This window comes from Lissotriton vulgaris, chromosome 10 (genome assembly GCF_964263255.1).
Source record: "Lissotriton vulgaris chromosome 10, aLisVul1.2, whole genome shotgun sequence".
Taxonomy (NCBI): Eukaryota; Metazoa; Chordata; class Amphibia; order Caudata; family Salamandridae; genus Lissotriton; species Lissotriton vulgaris.
This window is the reverse complement of record NC_141698.1, coordinates 267,403,493-267,423,640: the sequence shown is the minus strand read 5'-3', so window position 1 is coordinate 267,423,640 and position 20,148 is coordinate 267,403,493. Positions and strand designations below refer to the sequence as shown.

Below are 20,148 nucleotides of genomic sequence, written 5' to 3'. Positions count from 1 at the left end.
ATTGAGATGGAAGGGAGAAATGACTTTTGGAAGGAATTTAGGATTGGTACGGAGAACAACCAAATTATGATGCATTTGCAGAAAAGGTTCTTGAATGGTTAATGCTTGTAGCTCACTAACTCTTCTTAGAGAAGTAATAGCTACTAGGAAAGCAACTTTCCAAGTTAAGAATTGCAGTTCACATTTAAGTAAAGGTTCAAAGGGAGGTCCCATTAACGGTGTGAGAACAATGTTTAAATTCCACACAGGTGAAGGTGGTGCTCTGGGAGGAATTATTCTTTTGAGGCCCTCCATAAAAGCCTTTATGGCAGGTACTCTAAAAAGTGATAAATGTTGTCTATTTTGTAGGTATGCTGCAAAGGCAGCAAGATGCAGTCTAAAAGATGTGTACGCGAAGTTACAACTTTGGAGGTGTTGTAAGTATCCTATGATGTGTTGAATAGCTTCTTTAATAAAGTTCATACAGTCACGGGGAAGGTTAAGATAACCAAACTCTAGGACTTCAGGAGCCAGATCACTAGGTTTAGCTGAGCTGGGTCTGGGTGTCTGATCTATCCATGGTTCTGGGTTAGGAAGCGTTGAGATAGGTATAGCTTTTGGTGGGGTACCACAGAAAGTTGCAGCAGTGTGGTGTACCACGGTTGTCTGGCCCAAGTTGGAGCAACTAGAATGAGAGCGAGGGAATGTTGCTGAAGTTTGCGCACCATTAGTGGAAGCAGTGGGAGAGGTGGAAAAGCGTACGCAAATTTGCCAGACCAGTTCATCCATATCGCATTGCCTTTGGACAGCGAGTGTGGATGCCTAGCGGCGAAGGTTGGGCATTCGGCGTTTTTGTGGGTGGCGAAGAGGTCTATCTGAGGTTGTCCCCACATCTGAAGGAACTGTTGAAGAACTTGTGGATGAAGTTCCCACTCGTGGATCTGTTGTGTCTGACGGCTTTACAGATCGGCTATGGTGTTTTGTACCCCTGGAACATGTTGGGCTAAGAGGAAGATGTTTAGAGGTATAGCACATCTCCATACCTGCTACGCTATCAGAGAGTTGCAGAGAGTGTGTCCCTCCTTGTTTGTTTATGTAGTACATGGCTGTGAAGTTGTCTGTGCGGACTAAGACAGCTTTGCCCGATATGTACTTTTGGAATGCTTTTAGGGCTAGAAAAATGGCTAGTAACTCCAGGTGGTTAATGTGGAGTAAGTTTTGTTGTCATGTCCACCTGCCCTGCATGGTGTGCTGCAGGAGGTGGGCTCCCCAGCCGGAGAGCGATGCGCCTGCTATCATGACTATTTGAGGAACTGGCTCTAGGAACGGTCGGCCCTTAGAAAGGTTTTTGGTGGTCCACCATTGCAGAGAGTGGTGAGTTCGACCGTCTACCAACACTAGGTCTGTTAATTGACCTTGAGCCTGGTTCCATTGTTGTGCTAAGCACTCTTGAAGAGGACGCATCTGTAGTCTTGCATGAGGCACTATGAATATGCAAGAGGCCATCATTCCCATGAGTTGCATGAACACTCGAGCTGGAAGAGAGTGTTGCAGTTGGAATTTGGTTAGAAGAGCTTGTATATTTGTTATCCTGGCAGGGGAGGGATAAGTTAGTGCTGTTGAGGTGTTTATTGTGGCACCAAGATATTGTTGTATGTGGGACAGTTGAGGTGGGACTTGGTGTGGTTTACTGTGAACCCCAAGTCGTGGAGTAATTGGATGGTGGTGTGAGTGTGTTGTACACACTGACTGTATGAGCTGGCTTTTATGAGCCAATCGTCGAGATATGGAAAGACGTGAATGTGTTGTCTTCTTAAGTGTGCTGCTACTACTGCTAGGCACTTGGTAAACACTCTTGGTGCTGTTGTGACTCCGAATGGGAGTACTTTGAATTGATAGTGCTGACCGTCCAGTACAAATCTGAGATACTTTCTGTGAGCTGTGTGAATGGGAATGTGGAAATAGGCGTCCTTGAGATCTATGGTGGCAAGGAAGTAGTTTTGTAAAAGGAGAGGAAGGACCTGCTGGAGTGTGACCATATGAAGTGGTCTGATTGTATGTACAGGTTTAGTGGTCTGAGGTCTAGAATAGGCCTTAGAGAGCCGTCCTTTTTGGGATAAGAAAGTACAGGGAGTAAACTCCCTTGTTTTGTTGATGCAGTGGAACTGGTTCTATTGCTCTTTTTTGTAGGAGGGAAATTACCTCCTGCCTGAGCAGTAGCAAATGTTCTTGTGACATTGGACGCTGTTTGGTGGTATGTTTGGGGGGGGTGGATGTTAGTTCGAGAGAGTAACCTGCTTGAATTATTTGTCGCACCCACCTGTCTGATGTGATGTTGGTCCAGACAGGAAGAAATTGTTGCAGTCTTCCCCCAACTGGAATGGAATGTGGTGGGGGAAGTGTAGGGAAGTCATTGGGCAGGGGTGGAGGCAGAGCAGGAGTTGTTAGTGTTGCCTCTACCTTTATTGTTGTTACCCCTGTAACCCCCTCTTTGGTAGCCCTTACTGTAGGTGGATTGGGTAGGGGCTTTGTAAGAAGCAGAGGGACTATCTGACGAGTAGCCTCTAGTGGTGCTTCTATAGGATGATCGACGAAAAGAGTGTCTGGGAGCTTGCGACTGCAAGGCTCCCATAGATTTAGCTGTGTCCGTATCTTTTTTCATTTTTTCAAGGGATACGTCCACAGTAGGCTCAAATAAGTGTTGCTCATCAAAGGGTTGGTTGAGTATAGCACTTTGTACTTCAGGTTTGAAACCTGAAATGCGTAGCCAGGCATGGCTACGCAAAAGGACACTGGTATTAATCGCCCTTGAAGCGGTATCTGCTGCATCTAGGGCACAACGAATAGAGGTATTGTTGATGGTTTTTCCCTTTTGTATACATTCATTGGCCCTATTCTTGTACTTATCAGGAAGGTGCTGCATTATGGATTCTAACTCGTCATAATGTGCCTTGTCGTACCTTGCTAACAGTGCCTGAGTATTAGCAATACGCCAAATGTTTGCTGCCTGTGACGCCGTTTGTTTGCCTGAGGCGTCTAGGAGTTTAGACTCTTTATCTGGTGGTGGAGCCTCGCCTGTTGTTTGGGAATTGGCTCTTTTGCGTGCGTTGGGGACTACAAGGGAGTCTAGTGGTGCAGGCCCTTTAATGTAGGCTGGATCAGAGGGGGCAGCTTTATACTTCTTCTCAATTCGGGGGTTGATGATTCGAGCCCTAACTGGATCTTTGAAGACCTCTGGCGTATGCTTAATGACCTCTATAAGCATGGGTAAAATTGAGGCAGACCTTTGTGTGGTATGAAAGATATTCATAAGGAAATCCTCCTCTACTGTGTCAGTATGTAGGGCAACTCCATGATATTGGCAGCTTTATGGACAAGTTGGTTACATCCCATAGTGCCCTCTGGTGGGGAAGGCCTGGAGGGGTATATGTCATCTTGTGGGATGTTAGGGACATCTGGGGTACTATAATCATCCTAAGAGTCAGGTGCGCTAGGAGGCCTAGTATTATCTAGTGGCTCATTATCTGCACCACCCCCTGTGTCATCAGAGGTGTTATCCCCGTTATCATCATATTCTAATGGAGTAGGAGATGGTGTAGGGGAGTGATGTGGCAGGAGAGGAGGTGGTGGAGGATGAGGAGGAGTAGAAGGTATCCTTAGAGGAGAGGTGGCAATTTCCTTTTTCTTAGGATGAAGAGCCGGTGCAGGCGTCTCTAATGGTCGTTTTTTAGAACTAAGAGTCAATCGACCAGTTTTGAGATCTTTAACAAGAGTCTTTTGTGTAGGATCTGGATGGAATAGTTCCTCTGTGGGAGGTAGATCCTTCGGTGCTGAGGTTTTTGGTTCCGTAGGCTTTTTCGGCACTGAACCAGTAGCATCAGGTGTTTTTTTCAGCTCCGAAGAATGGGAGTCGGGTGCTTTCGGTGGCAATTTCTTGCTCGGCACAGAGTGTGGTTTTGGTGCCGAGGAGCCAATGCCAGTCTTCGGCGCCGAGTGCTTAGATGTGGAAGAAGCTGGCCTGGAGGTGGAAGAAGATGGCTTCTTTTTCGGTGCCGGTAGATGTGTGCCGGCACCGGGGGTAGGCTGACTCGAGCCCGAGTCGCCTAAAGGCTTATTAGGCTTCTTTGCCGAGCCCTAAAGCAGGGCATGGGAAGCAGTCTCTTGGTGTGCACCCGGGCCTGAAGGCGAGGGTGTGACCAAAGTCTTTTTGGAGGGAGTCGAGGAAGGGTTGCGGTCGACAAGTGTACTTACGACCCTCTGTACCGGAGTGGTGTCCTCGACGTCTGAGTCGTCGGCCTCGGAGTTGCTGTCGACACCATGTTCTTGCTCCTAATCTGGCATGTCAACGCCCTCTTGGTAAATGTTGTCCAGGATAGAAGATGTCGAGCGAGCCATAATTCTTCGAGCTCGTCGGTCCGAATCATCTTTTTGGAGCGGAAGGAGGCACAGGCGGAACAGTCTCTGTCTGGCCTTGTGCTCCGGTGAGAGGCAAAGGTTGCACACCTCATGTAGATCGGCGTGGGGAAACTTCGACCCACATTGAGGATACTTCTTAAACTGCGTCCTTTCCATGAGCCAGAGAGTAAGGCCCAGGTAGGCCCGAAGGTTTGTCGATGTCCGGAATCGAAGACTTCGAAGTCGTGAAGAGTTGCGTCGATTGGAAATGTGATCGAGACAATACAGTCGAACTGGGTGAGGATTGCGGCCCGAAGGAGAATCTGTTCCAAACCAGAGCGCAGGAAACACATCCGAGCCCGATGGCGGAAAAAAACAATCTAAGGATGGAGCCGATGCCCATGCGCACTATTGTCCAAAGGAGAAGTCATCTATCCCGTGACTTCTAAAGACTTTTCGGGACAAAAACAACTGCAAACATCCGGGCCCAACACTAGGTGGCGATCTATGCACTGTGTGTAAGCTGCAGCTCTTATGCCTCAAACACTTGTTTTCAACTGTTGTTAATTTCCTTGCGTCTACCAGACCCCACAGTACTGCCCCATAGAGTACACTACTCACAACCTTTGAGCTATAGAGTTTTAGAGCTGGCGCTACGGGCTTCGAATAGGATAAGCAAATCTCGCGCCGCAATGCCCCTGCTAGCTGAGAGAATTTTAGGGACTCCTTGTTCAACTGATTATTCCAGGTGATTCTATCAGACACCACTATGCCCGAATATTCAAAGGAGCTAACCCTCTCCAAAGGGACATTATCTAGGACCAGGTTCCGTTTAAAGGATTTACGAAGGTTCATTATCATCAACTTGGTTTTGAGGGTATTAAAAACCAAGCCCCTCGCATCACAGAAAGCCTTAAATTTGTCCAGGAGCTACTGGAGACCCATAGGAATTTTAAATACCAAAAGGGTATCATCAGCGAACAGCAAAGTAGCTATTTTCTGGTTTGCCAACGAATGGGCATCAGCTGGAGTTGAACATAAAAGGTCGACAATCTGGTTGGCATAAAGGGAAAAAAGGGTAGGGGTCAAAACACACCCTTGGCGTACCCCGCGCCGGATCTTCATTGGGTCAGTAAATTGCCCCACCTCACACGTGCAAAGTTATCACCATGCAACCTGACCAAAGGTTCTAACATTTCGAGGGGCATTCCCATGTTCATGAGGGTTTGCCAGAGTTGGTCTATGGGGGACAAGGTCAAAGGCGGTTTTGAGGTCTATAAAGGCAAGATGCCTTTGCCCAACACAGCCACCTTCCAATATAGCAAGAGAAGGCGAAAAGCCTGGTTAATAGTGCTGGTCTTCCGTCGAAAGCCTGCCTGTAAGGGAGAGAGGATGTTCTTCTCATCCATCCAGGTTTGGATTTTTGTTAAAAGCGAGCAACAGAAGACCTTTTGAGCTCAATCTATCAAGCTAATTGGGCAGTAGTTGGAGGGCTTAGATCTGTCCCCTTTTTTGAAGATTGGAATCACTTCCTTCCCCTTCCACGAGTCCGGCATCTTTCCTCCTCCGGCAAGGTCATTGGCCAAGTTCAAAAAATAAGTTGCCCAGTTCGCCCTGTCAGTGCGGTAGATATCACCTGGGATGCCGTCTGGGCCTGGGGCTTTAGCAGGTATAATGGCATCTAAGGAGCTCATAATTTCTTTCCTGGTAAATACAATTATGCTTTGTTGGGTGTCCAGGCTGGGGGGGGGCATCCGAAAACTATTGGTAGTTTTACCTAAAGAATATAGCTCATTAAAATGATTGTACCATTCTAATGATATAATGTTGTTGGCTAGGGGAGGGTTGCATTCAAAATGTGTCTTGGCCACTAACAGCTAGAATTGTCGAGGGTCAGGATGACCAATAGCCTCCTCTAGCTCTTCCCATAGCTTTTTGGCAATGCCCTGTACCTGTTATTAGGCCCTTCTGCAGTCACAGATGCTTACTTGGTCTCTATTTTTAATAGCTGTGGCCAATCTTGCTCTAGAAAGCACACAGTCTATATTGTACCACAGATTTGCTCCAAGGAGGCTACCCTGGAAGGATCTGGTCTTTGAAAAGGGGATGTAAAAGAAGGTAGCCAATTGCTTGAAGAATGCTCCGTGAAGGGCACTACAGGTGTTCAAAGAGTTAGAGTCGCTACTTGCTGGTTCTAATGTCGCTAAATGCTCGACTAGAACTTCATTGATCTTTTGCATTTTAAGTTCGTCAGCCAGGACCATGGGCCATTTAAGCCAACGCTGATCATTTGTGGCACTGAACTACCTTGTGCATAGTGGGGCAGTAGAGTACTGCCGAATACTCCCCCATAGATGGCTAATAGATAAGTGTAGGGAGTTGTGATCACTGTCGCAGGCCTGGTGTATAAACATGTCCTGGACTTGATACCACAGAGTCAGATCCACTAATATATAGTTGTTCCGACTTGACCCCTTTGTTCCTATAAAAGTCATCGCACCACTTCTGTTGGAACTGGTTTGTCCATTGGTAGCCCTTAGCCTGTATTCCAGGGAGATTGCGTTCAGTTGGAGCGCAGCATGGGACCATTTTTTGATTGGGGGTATTTTCAACTAGGGTACCCTCCAAACGTTGTCCTCTTCGGACACGCCAAGGGACTCGACCCAATCAAGAGGTTCGAATGTAACATTAAAATCACCACCAATTATCAGACATTCCTGTCTCCCAATAGGTTATCCAAGGCAAGGAGAGTCGGTGAGCTACCACCTCTAGTGCTCCTGGCATAAACATTGTACATATCAACAGTTAATCCATTCCCCTGGGCTAGCCTAATCCCCAAAATGTCCGGGTTATTGGTAGCCAGCTCATTTATTTTGCAGTTCAGAGGAAATATTTACCAGGATAAGTAGGCCCCCTGAAGCCTGACCCGCTTTAGCAGATACTGCTGGTTTTCAAAAAGGACTTAAACCCAGGAATATGTATGAGAGTCTGGGACCAGGGTCCTGAAATAGACATATTTCCTGTTGAGAAACCAGATCCAACCAATGTGGAAAGTTACACTTTCGACTAATACCTGCCAGGTTCCATGAGAGGATATTCATTGTGTCCCCATTAACGAATATGCTACTTACCAGTATGCATCTGTTCTTGGCATGTAGGGCTGCTGACATTCATATCTGTGCATAGATCGCCGCCTAGTGTTGAGTCCGGATGATCGCACATTGTTGTCCTGGAAGAGTCTTCGAAGTATCACGAGATAGGTGGCTCCTCCCCTGGACTACAGTGCGCATGGGCATCAACTCCATCCTCAGTGTGTTTTTAGCCATTGTGGCCAAGATGGAGTGAAACTAAGCGAATGATGACCATGCTAGAAGTAAGTGTGAATTCTGCAGCTGCTACAGGCGCCGGGGAGGAGGGCGGGCGATATGAATGTCAGCAACCCTACATGCCAAGAACAGATGCATCCTGGTAAGTAGCATATTCGGTTCGAGGCATGTGGGCTGCTGAATTCATATCTGTGCATAGAATACATAGCAGTCCATCCATTAACGGCGGCCGCCCGTGCCAGCTGCAGCAGTTTTGAAAAGTGTTTTTAGAACAGCCTGCCCTACAGCTGCCTGCTGTTTGGAGTGCACATCAACACAATAATGCTACGTAAATGTGTGTGTGGTAGACCATGTGGCTGCTCTACATATGTCTTCCAAAGGAATATTTCCAAGGAAAGCCATGGAGGCCCCCAACTTTCTGGTGGAGTGGGCCCTTGGTGGAATGGTGAGAGTACGTTTGGCTTTCAGATAGCAGATCTGAATACATTTAACTAGCCACCTATCTATACCAGCTTTGGAAATGGGGTTACCTTTGTGTTGTGGCGCAAAGGCAACAAAGAGTTGTTTAGTTTTCCTAAAATCCTTGGTCCTATCAATGTAATACATCAGGGCCCTTTTGACGTCAAGGGTGTGGAGCATTCTCTCCGCCAATGACTCAGGATTTTGGAAGAACACAGGTAATTCAATAGTTTGGTTTATATGGAATTGAGATACTACTTTAGGAAGGAATTTAGGGTTAGTGCGAAGCACCACCCTGTTGGAATGAATTTGAATAAATGGCTCTTGGATAGTTAGTGTCTGGAGCTCACTAACTCGTCGCAGTGATGTAATCGCTATAAGGAAAGCTACTTTCCATGTCAAGAATTGAATCTCGCAGGAATGCAGCGGTTCAAAAGGGGGACCCATCAGCCTGGTGAGGACCACGTTGAGGTTCTACTCCACAGCTGGCGGAGTCCGCGGAGGAATGACTTGCTTGAGCCCTTCTAGAAAGGCTTTAATGGCAGGCACCCTGAAAAGTGAGAGGTGCTGCCTGTTTTGGAGATAAGCAGCCATTGCAGATAGATGTATGCGAATGGAAGCATAGGCCAAATTACATTTGTACAGATGGAAAAGATAACAAATGATGTTTTGAATAGATGCATCTAGCGGGTTAATGTTGTGGTCTGCACAGTAAATGACAAACCGCATCCACTTCGCCGCATAGCATGCTCTTGTGGTGGGCTTTCTCGCCTCCCGGATGATGTCCATGCAGTCAGGAGGCACGTTTAGGTAGCCAAACTCTAAGACCTCAGGAGCCAGATCGCCAGGTTGAGCTGTTGCGGATCTGGATGCTGAATGTCGCCATGGCTCTGCGTCAGAAGGCTGGGTCTGAGGCGTAGCCTTTGATGCGGTACCAAGGACAGTTCTAGAGCCACGTTGGGGCAACCAGGATGAGAGTCATGGAGTGCTGCCTGAGTTTGCGTGCCACCAGCGGTATCAGAGGTGCTGGGGGAAAAGCGTACACAAATCTGCCTGACCAGTTCATCCATATCGCATTGCCCTGCGACTGTGGGTGTGGAAACCTGGCGGCGAAGCTTTGGCATTTTGCGTTCTCCCTTGTGGCGAACAGGTCTATCTCTGGATGACCCCACTTTTGGAAGTACGGGTGGAGTACTGATGGATGTATCTCCCACTCGTGCATTTGGTGGCTGTACCTGCTGAGCAGGTCCGCCATCTGATTGTCTTTGCCCGGGAGGTGTTCTGCCATGAGGAAGATGTTCCTCTGAATGGCCCACTTCCACATGCTCTGAGCCAGATGAGACAGCTGCGGAGAGTGGGTACCTCCCTGTTTCTGAATGTAGTACATGGCAGTCATGTTGTCCGTCCGGATCAACACGACCTTGTTGCACAGATGTACTTTGAAAGCCTTCAGTGCCATGAAGATTGCCATCAGTTGTAGAACATTGATGTGCATCCTCCGTTGCTGTTGCGTCCATAGTACCTGCACAGTGTAATGGAGTACATGAGCTCCCCATCCCTGGAGAGAAGCGTCCGTTGTCAGGATGATCTGTGGCACAGGCTCTTGGAACGGTCGTCCCTTGCAAAGGTTTAGTGGATTCCACCCATGCAGAGAGTTGTATGCCCGACCGGTCACCAACACTAGGTCTTTCAACTGCCCTTGAGCCTGAGTCCACTGACGTGCTAGGCACTCCTGAAGCGGACACATATGTAGTCTCGCGTGCGGAACTATGGAGATGCAGGAGGCCATCATGCCTATCAACTGCATGAACACACTCGCTGGAAGCGAGTGTTGGGGTTTGAATCGTTGTGTCAGCGATTGAATGCTGCTGACCCTCACTGAATTTGGCTGTGCTGTGGCTGCCAGAGTGTTTATCGTCGCACCCAGATACTGCCGTATGTGGGCGGGCTGGAGGTGTGACTTTGGGTAATTTAGTGAGAATCCCAGGTCGTGAAGGAGGTGAATGGTATGGGACACGTAAGCGGCACACTGCTGGGCTGACTTTGCCTGGATGAGCCAGTCGTCCAGATAAGGGTAGACGTGAATGTTCCGTCTCCTTAGGGGCGCCGCCACTGTCGCCAGGCACTTTGTAAACACCCTGGGTGCCGTGGTGACTCCGAAAGGCAAAACCTTGAACTGGTAGTGTTGGTTTTGGATGGTGAACAGGAGGTATTTTCTGTGAGACGGGTGCAGTGGAATATGAAAATACGCATCTTTTAGGCCTAAAGTTGCGAGAAAATCCCCCTGACTGAGCAACGGGAGCACTTGCTGCAGGGTCAGCATATGGAAGTGCTCCGATAGGATGTACTGGTTGAGGGGCCTGAGGTCCAGTATGGGCCTGAGGGACCCATCCTTTTTTGGTATTAAGAAGTACAGGGAGTAGACTCCTGTGCCTCTTTCTTGCACAGGCACGAGATCTATCGCCCCTTTTTGTAGCATGACGATGACCTCCTGCTGCAATAAGTGCAAAAGCTCGGCAGACATAGGACGGTATCTTGGGGGTATGTTGGGTGGAGTGGATGTTAACTCCAGATAATAATCGTACTGTATAAGTTGTCTGACCCACCTGTCTGTGGTGATGGTTCTCCAGACCGGCAGGAACTGCTGAAGTCTCCCCCCGACCGGTGTTGTGTGGTCGGGGGGCAGTGACAAGGCGTCACTGTTTTCTGGTGGCAGAGGATCTGGAGTTGTTGTTTCCACGACCCCTGCCCTTGGCGCTGTTTCCACAATATCCACCTCGACTTTTGTTGGTGTATGTGGACTGTGTGTTGCCTTTATAGTACTGCGTGGTTTGGGAGAGCTGGCCTCTGGAAACGCCTCTAGTGCTTGAGCGACGAAAAGACCCACCCCTGAACTGCTGGGACTGTAAGGAACCCATGGACTTAGCAGTTTCAGTGTCCTTCTTAATCTTTTCCAAGGTGGTGTCAACCTCTGGGCCAAACAGGTGATCTGGATTCACTGTTTGATTAAGGATGGTGGTCTGTATCTCCGGCTTAAATCCGGAGATTCTCAGCCAGGCATGTCGTCAAAGCATAACACTAGTGTTGACAGCCCTGGCTGCGGTGTCAGCCGCGTCCATTGCACACTTAATTGAAGCATTAGAGATCAGCTTCCCCTCTTGAATAAGCATCTCAGCTGCCTCCTTGTATTCATTTGGCAGGTGTTGCAACAGGGTCTCCAGTGTGTCATAGTGTGCCCTGTCATACCTCGCTAGAAGCGCTTGTGTATTGGAAATGCGCCAGATGTTGGCCGCTTGTCCTGCCACCCTCTTTCCTGATGCCTCAAAGACCTTAGATTCCTTGTCTGGGGGAGGAGCATCACCCGTTGTCTGAGAATTAGCCCTCTTCCGGGCATTCGAGACGACAAGAGAGTCCAGAGGCAACTGTCCTTTAATGTAGGTAAGATCAGTAGGCGCTGGCTTATACTTTTTCTCAATCCTAGTGTTTATCACCCTTGCTCTGGTAGGCTCTTTAAAGATCTCTCCAGCATGCTTTAAGACACCCTTTAACATAGGTAGAGTTTTAACAGTCCTCTCCGAGACTGAAAAGGTATCAAAAAGGAAATAGACGTCAATAGGGTCAGCATGGAGCTGGACGTTGTGATTTTTAGCCGCCCGTTCAATGAGGGCATTGAATGCTGCAGAATCCTCCGTAGGAGATGTCTTCACAGAATAGAGTGGAGTGTCTTGTCCAGAATTAGGATCACCTGGGTCAGCACCAGCTGCCCAGGGTTCAATGGTATCATCAGGGTCTGTATAGACAGGATAGCTGTACTCATCCTCATCATCGCCCTCCCCAGCGTCCACATCAGAGTAAGTGGGCGAGACATCACGAGTATGTGGAGAAATTGGTTCCACAAGGACAGGAGTGGAAGCAGAGTCCTTCTTTCTCTTTAGGGGAATCATGTAGGACTCCATTGGTTGTTCCGGGGCAATTTTCCGCTTGTGGAGGGAAAGTCTGCCCGTTTCGGCATCAATAAAATGTTCATGTTGTTCGTCCACCGAAGATTGTCGATGCTTCAAGATGGACACCACCGTCGACGCCTTCGGCACCGAGGACACCTTCTCGGGGACGCTGGCGACTGCTTTAGGGGTGAAAGCCTTCGGCGGCAACGTGAAGTGAATGGGCGTTGACGCCTTGTGAGGTTTCTCGACCGGCTTCGGAGGTGGAGGATCTGTTGGTACGACCGCAGAGGCCTTCTCCCTGATGTGCTGTAGGGAGTCCGTCACCTTCTTGGTAAACGCGGCGGACGGGCGCGCCAAGTCGACGGGATCCTTCGAGGCCCCACTAGGAGTGGACTCTCGGGGTGCGCCGCTCTTGGCCTTGTCCTGTTGACGCGGAGTCTCGAGAACCTTCGGGTCGCCGAGTCCTTTCTTCGGGTCACCGAGTCCTTTGTTGGTGTCGACCGCCTTTGGCGCCGACTTAATCGGCTCGACCACCTTGACTTTAGTCTTCGGCGCGGCAGACTTCGTCTCGACGCCCTTGACTTGAGCCTTCGTCTCGACAACACCCTTTTGCTTCTTCGGCACCGAGGGTTCCGAGGCCTTGGATCCGACCAAAGTAATGCGCACTTTCGGTTTCGAGGCAGGCACCTGCGCTGTTTCTTGTGTCGAGACCGTAGGTTTCACTTTCGGTTTCGATTTTCCAGGGTGCGGCTCAATAGCAATGTCCGTGGCCGAGCCCGAAGGCGGGGCCGTAGAACCCATCGTAAGATCTTGGGTAAGGCCTCGTGGCGATCCCTCGACATGAGCCTTATGAATTGGTACGACCCCAGTGTCAGAGCGAGGTCGCTCTTCGTCCGAGCTATCCTCCATGGCCCCGAAGGCCCCGTCGTCGTCCCCTACCTCGTCGATGACTTCTTCAGCTTCGAACATTTCTACGTCCGCATCGTAGTCGTAGTCGACGTCAGACGCAGGATTCGACAGGTTGTCACCGATGTCCCCGGTAACTTCTTCCTCGACATCCCCGGCATCGAAAATGTCCGCAGGCGCCGGTGCAGTGAGCTGGGCCTCCTGGCGCGCAGCGCGTCGACGCTTAAGCGTCTTCTTGGACCTGAAGCGGGAACAAGCCAGGCAACTGGCTTCATCATGGTCCGGCGACAGACACTTGTTGCACACCGGGTGGACGTCGATGTGAGGATACTTTGAGTTGCAGACGGGACATCTTTTGAACGGACTTCGGTCCATGATGAACAGTCGATAGGGTCTGAGGCGTCGACTGGGCCCTCCGCGTGGAAAGCACGCGGGTGATGGAATCCGGCTTGGAACCGAGCTGGAAGAGTTAGGCACCGAAGGCAAGACAATACCGACGTGGAACTAAAGACTTTTTGGTCTTAAGAAAAGTTTTTCCCGATTCCGACTAGAGGGAACCAATATACATCCGAACCCAATGGCGGAAAAAAACAATCTGAGGATGGAGTCGATGCCCATGCGCACTGTAGTCCAGGGGAGGAGCCACCTATCTCGTGATACTTCGAAGACTCTTCCAGGACAACAATGTGCGATCATCCGGACCCAACACTAGGCGGCGATCTATGCACAGATATGAATTCAGCAGCCCACATGCCTCGAACCTGATTTTACCCGGACCTGGAGAGATGGTAACACTTGCAAAATAGGCACAACTCCACTGTCAGTCCTTCTATCTAGATCGCTGACCTGAGAGCTAGTATTCGCTGATAATGATAAGTTGAAATGGTCAGGGGAACAACTCCTCCGCTCTTGCTCAACCGGACAACCCTCAGGGTGCAGATGGAAAGGGGCTATGGAGATCGTCGGGGCCATACTAAAGCTATTCAGTACTGGCTTGGGAGGCAAAAGAATGAGTCAATCAATCTGTGAGAGTGATGAGGTCAGGGAAGTCAGGGGTGCTTTGCTCCAACGTACATTTGGGTCGGTGGGGACAGTCAGCCTCGGCCTAATCTTTGTTGGTGCGTAGTACTGAGATCTTGCTTCTAAGGCAATTAGATTGTGCACTAGTTGGTTGGAAGTTAATGTTAGTTCAATTGCATCCACTTGGCTGTGAGCCACGATGCACCTCTTGGCACAGATGAAATTCTCCCTTATTATGGATCTGCACCCCCTGGTATGTCTCAGCCAATTTATGGCTTTATTTTTCAGGACGTCCCCGCTCTCGTATCTAAGGCAGAGGGGATCGGCTTTAGGAACATTAGTCAGAAAAATTGGAATTGGTGGGAGAGTACCTTGCTTGTGGTTGGATACATGTGTTACCTGTAGTGACTCAGGGGCTTTGTGGTACATGAATGCCCTGCCCTGTTGGGGGTCAGGGAAGCTAATCTTGAAGATGTGCTAAGTGCTACCCTGTCCTGTGTTGCTGCCACATTTCCCTTGCCTTGCACTTCAGAGGGTCTATATTGCCCAAGTGAGGCACTAATGGTCATAGGGTTAAATGATTTTGGGCCAGGAGCGCAGGACTTGTGACAGACAAATCAGTGACCCCGTAGGTCAGGAGGAGCCGCAGTAGTGAGCGCAATCACATAAGCAGAGTGTGTGCCCAGACTGTACCATGGCAATACCATATGCCAGTTGGGGCTGTCTGTACCACTTTGGCTTAGGGTTTGGGTCATTGCCCGGAAATAAGGAATACTGCTGATACCATCAAATCAGGCCCGCATGCTGTGATCTGCACCTGACAGATTCCCTGAGTATCGCCAGGACTCCGCCGAGGACGATGGGAGCCGGAGGATCACACAATCCATCCCTATGCTAAGGGGAAGGCAAACTACCAATGTGTTTGATGAGCAGGAGCAGCTCCAATCACTTGAACAAACTGATAGCGCTGCTCGACAGAGGGTGCTGCCACATACGTCGCGAATGGCCTGACTTCACCGTAGAGGATCCTGACTTGTGAGCAACCAAGGAGTGGGCTCTCACTGCAGCACTGAAGATTGCCATACCGCCACAGCGTGTAATACTGGAACTGGGCCTTGGGGGTCCAAGGGGGACCAGCAGCTAACAGTGCAGCAGCTCCATAGACACATGCGACTAATTCCCAAACGGGTGTAAAAGAGCGAACTCTTGAGTACGGCCTAATAGTTTGCCTTCCCTGGATACAGCCACAAGTGAATAGGAAATAACAGCAAACACAAAACACAGAGGAGGGACGGACAGAGGTTTGCCTGACAACTAGTAGAGGCCCGACCTCAAGGGGGTTTGTGTTAATAATTCTGAATGTGGTATACCTTTGCATGTGCATAGTTAGAAATAAAATTCAAATTTTTCTATAAAAGCGAGTATTAAACAGGACAGTGATTTACTGTTTGCACTGTTTGTACTTTGAGCTGTGTTCACTGACCTGTATCTACATACCCCTGAGGGAGCCTTTACTGCTCTACCACAGCTACCACTGTGAGTCAAGTGCAGAAGGGGCACTTGGCTCAGTTGTGCAGCAGCCATAGTAGGTAAGGCCCCTGGACATAAGGAGTAAAAGGCCTCAACCACGATGGTTAGGCCCAGCATTCACTGCGTGTCCTGTGGCCCTCCGAAAGGGGTTTTAACACTCAGCTTATTGATCAACTAGTACAGAAACCTGAATATATGCTGTACATCACAATTTTGACTCCCAACAGGACTTTCTCAACAGTTATACTTTTCATATACCTCGATAATAGCTAATGTTTATGCTCCATGAAACAAATCGATCTGCCACATTTGCTATATAAAAGGACAAAATAGTTATGAGACAACTTTTCAAGTTTGCATAAAAATTAACACATTAAGCTAGGTACTGGCACTCCGAGCCTTACAGCCACTGTTTTAACTGTAGACGTCAAATGAAAATCTGTGTGTTAGGATATGCTTCTAAAAACAAAGGACGTTTCCATTGTGTAATAAGTTATATCATACCCATTCATAATCCACCACCTAGATTCTGTAACTAATTGCATACTGATCACAATCAAAAGGTTTCACCAAGTTGTACTGTAATCACTGAATGGAAACATCTTACCATCAGATGGGGCACAGATGTCCTGCATATCTGGGTCCATAATAAAGTCCTCAAAAGCCTCATGATTCAACTGCAACCACTCATTACCTTAAACAAGGAGAAATGTAGGGTCTTAACATTTCAGAAACATATATTTTGGCTCATAACAACTTCTCTCTGGTCATCCATGTCTTTATGCTACCCAAGTCACTGGTCTGAGTAAGATTAGAGCCACTCTCTCAGTTACCACGGCAAAATAGGCAGGACTACCATGATAACACAACCAAGGCTGCCTGGTTATCTATGCAGGACCATGCCTGAGGGTCTTTTCATACCAGTCAACCTACTCGGTTGACTGGCACCCTCTCTTTACGCTCCTGCCTCAGCTGCTTGAGCACTGGCAGCACATGTGCTATGCCAAGAGCAAGGAAAGTGAATGTGCATTACATCCCTATCAGTGATTGGGCATTATGTGGTAAAAAAAGGTATTGCCTTTCGATTTTTTTTGTCTTTTGAATATAGTAGATAACTACTCTTCTAACAACTATTGTATGTAATGCAGTTTATGCTGCTCTCTGAGGTTTAGTGAAAAAGATGGGAATATAATGTCCTGATTTATACGAAAATTAGTAACCACCTTAAGTAAGAGTATCTATAAATGCAAACTAGTATTAAATATGCAATTGATCTCGCATTTGTTTGAGTTAGAGCTATTGGCATTGTAAATGGCAATGTTTTTTACATATGTTTTATGGAATGCATGTATATGGTGAGTAGTTGAATTATGTGGATTGGATTAGCTAGTTGTGTAATCGTGTGGCATGGAATTGTGTGGTATGACGTGGATTGGATTTGCAATGTGTAAATTTAGTGGCATGGCGTGTTGTGGAATTATATGGATAGTAACTATGTGGTAATGATTATACTGGAATTATGTGGAGTGGGATTGTGTGTTATGGTGTGTAATTATGTGAATGGTGTTTTGTGTTGTGGAGTGGTATGTAGTGTAGTTTAATTATATGGTGTGCTGTTGAATTTTGTGGCACGATGCAGAATTGTGTGGTGTGGATTAAATGTATGTGGTGTGTTGTATAACTGTGTTGTTGAGTTGTATTATGTGTTTTTGGGTTGAGTTTGTGGTGTGGATTGCAAATGTGTGAAGTTGAATTGGCTTGAGTGGAACTGTGTGGTAGCTTTACCTATTTGACGAAAAAGAAGAAATAGGTAGGAGCTAAGGTTCAGATCTGTGTGTTTGGGTATAAAAAAAGGAGTGTAAGCTATTGGAGTTGAAAATTTAAATGTCTCTTACCTAAATGTTATGGATTGGAGTTGATGTATGTGGCGTGCAGTGTAATTATGTGGGTTGGATTGGAATTGTTAGTTGTTTCATTGTGTGGCATTATGTGGCATGGTGTGCAGTTGTATTATGTGGATAGTAATAATGTGTTTTTGAGTGTATTGCAATTATGTGGAGTGGGATTGTGTGTAATGGAGTGTAATTATGATAATTGGTATTTTGTGTTGTGGAGTGTTATGTAGTGGAGTTTAATTATGTTGTGTGCTGTTGAAATTTATGGTATGATGTTGAATTATGTGTTGTAAATTGGATGTGCAATAGAGGCACTCTATTCTGTTGGTGCCTATGTGGTTAAGTCAAGCTCTGTCTCACGTCAGGTATCAAGCTCCCTCGCATCCTGTAAATCAAGGTATAAGGCATTATCAGAATAATGAGAGAGCGGTAAGCAAGTTCCATTCCAATCACCATCATCAACATCTCAGTGTGCCCCCTACCCTGGCTTAGGATCTGAAGTAGAACCAAAAAGATAAAGGTTAGAGTTCTGTTGGGCTTTCGCCTGAATCGGATTCCCCTGATATTCGGCTTTCCAGAGAAGAGGTATAAGCATGCAGACTTAGGCCCCTGCCCATGTGATAATTGTTCTCCCCAGTCTGACCTACACTTAGTATTGTTTTGTAGGCTTTATCACACTGAAAGAGTGAGGTTTCTCCTTCCAATCTTAAGGCATCAACATTTTTTGCAATGCAGGGTGGCACTATATTTTTTAAAAGTTCTTCCAAATCCCCACATCTGTTTTATGGTAGCATCCCTCTTGTGGGCTTGCTGGAGAAAGAGAAGGGCGATGGGCTCGCTGCTATGAATTTTTAGTATTTACGGATTAAAATGTACAGACAATCTTGATTTTAACTAACAAAAGCTAAATAAGATTTAAATCTAATCTTTTAAAGGTCTTTGGTTTCATATAAATTATTTATTGTGACCTAACCAATGATATTGTACTTTTATGTTCTGTTTGTACATAGATCGAATAAAGATTTGAATTGAAATTGAAGGGTTAGAGTTAGGTTGCATGATAATTAGCTTTAGTAATTTCATAGTGCAACAGCAGTCGGGGCAATGTCAGTTTAAGGTCCAATACGGGAGTCAACATGTGAGTGAGGGCCGAATTTGAACAGTTTTGGGAGATGCATTGAGAAAGAGTCTGGCCCTGCGACTCGGACAGTGGCCTACAAACAAACTGCAACTTCGTCTTTTGTGCTGCGACATACAGCTTCACCTCCAGCTCTTGGAGAGCCTTCAGATCCATGACAGTACACTTATCACATGACTTGGAGAAATATGCAGAGTTTTCTGTAGTGAGAGCTACTTCTGATCAGTGAAAATTATTGTGAGCTATTGAAGGCCAAGCCATCTGCGCAATATTAGCAGACACCTCCACGTCCAGTTTCACTGAATTTAGGCCTAATATCCATAGAGCCAAAAACTATGGTTGGAACACAATACTTTGACTAGGGCAGGGGTCTTCAACCTTTTCTATAGTGAGAGCTAATTCTGATCAATAAAAATCATTGTGAGCTACTCCAAGGGTAAGCCACCCGTGCAATGTTACCCGACACCCGCACGTCTAGGTTCACTGAATTTAAGCCTAATGTTCATAGAGCGAAAGACTATGGTTTGAACTAAATACTTTGACTAGGGGCACTATGACAGGGCTGCCATGTATTTCAGTGAGAATGTGCTCTCTGAGGATGTATGAACATGTGTGCGTATGAATGGGATGTATGATTATGGATAATGAGAGTTTGTAATGTGTCCTTGTGGCACAGGACATATCTTTCACCATATGTGGAATTGTTAAATGTATAACTCAAACATACAACCATTTTTGTTTTAATGTGAGAAATTTAAAGTGCAGAAAAATGTTCTACATTTATTTTTTCATAATGTAATATGGGAAATTTTTCTGCACTTTAAATTTCTGCCACTTACCAATATGAAACCGTGTCTACCAGCCACTGGGAGCAAGATGCTGGTTGTGTGTATATGCAGCACTTTGAAATGGGAGAAAAGTAAACTGAAAAGTTAACTTTATGTTTTTACGGATTCCACAGAAGTCATCATTTACATTTTCCCCCATTTCAAAGTGTCGCATTCACAAACAGCGGGCATTTTGCACCCAGTGGCCTGTAAACACGGTACCATATTTATAAGTGAAAAATACAGCCATTTGTTTAAAAAGCAGGAATGTAAAGTGAAGCAGTAGGCGTCCTAAAATATGAAGACATAATTGGCTTAATTGAAAGTGGAAAAAAACATTGACTCAATGTTTCATAGGAAAATTCTTATCCACTTAAAATTTTTCGCATTTGATAAGAATCAAAGGGTCTTTCTGTTATAAATATGGCACAGTGCCTAGTGGCCACTGGGAGCATGAGGCCTGCTGTTTTATATGCAACACTTTGAAATGGGATACAATTAAAATGAAAAGGTAACTTAATCATTAAGTTAACTCAATTTCCTCAAATAGAAAAGCATTCAGAAACATCATTTTGTTCTCATGCTCCCATACTGAGTTGACAAGGATTGTTATTTAAGATTGAAATACCTCACTGCTTCAGTTCATTAGCTCTGTGCGCTCTGGGTCAAAAACCTGACTCCAGCACTGCTCATTATCAAGCCCTACATCATAATGTAAAATAAACAATG

At 46.8% G+C, this 20,148-nt stretch overlaps 1 protein-coding gene across 1 annotated transcript in view; it reads right to left on the bottom strand.

Annotated features, from left to right (window-relative positions):
- LOC147685096 (uncharacterized) overlaps window positions 1-20,148 on the bottom strand; it is a 1,199,247-nt gene that overhangs the window by 801,082 nt on the left and 378,017 nt on the right. Inside the window, exon 12 of the mRNA XM_086940986.1 lies at window positions 16,167-16,253. Within this exon, the coding sequence (XP_086797112.1) occupies window positions 16,167-16,253 (87 nt within the window). The remainder of the gene's footprint in view (window positions 1-16,166; window positions 16,254-20,148) is intronic.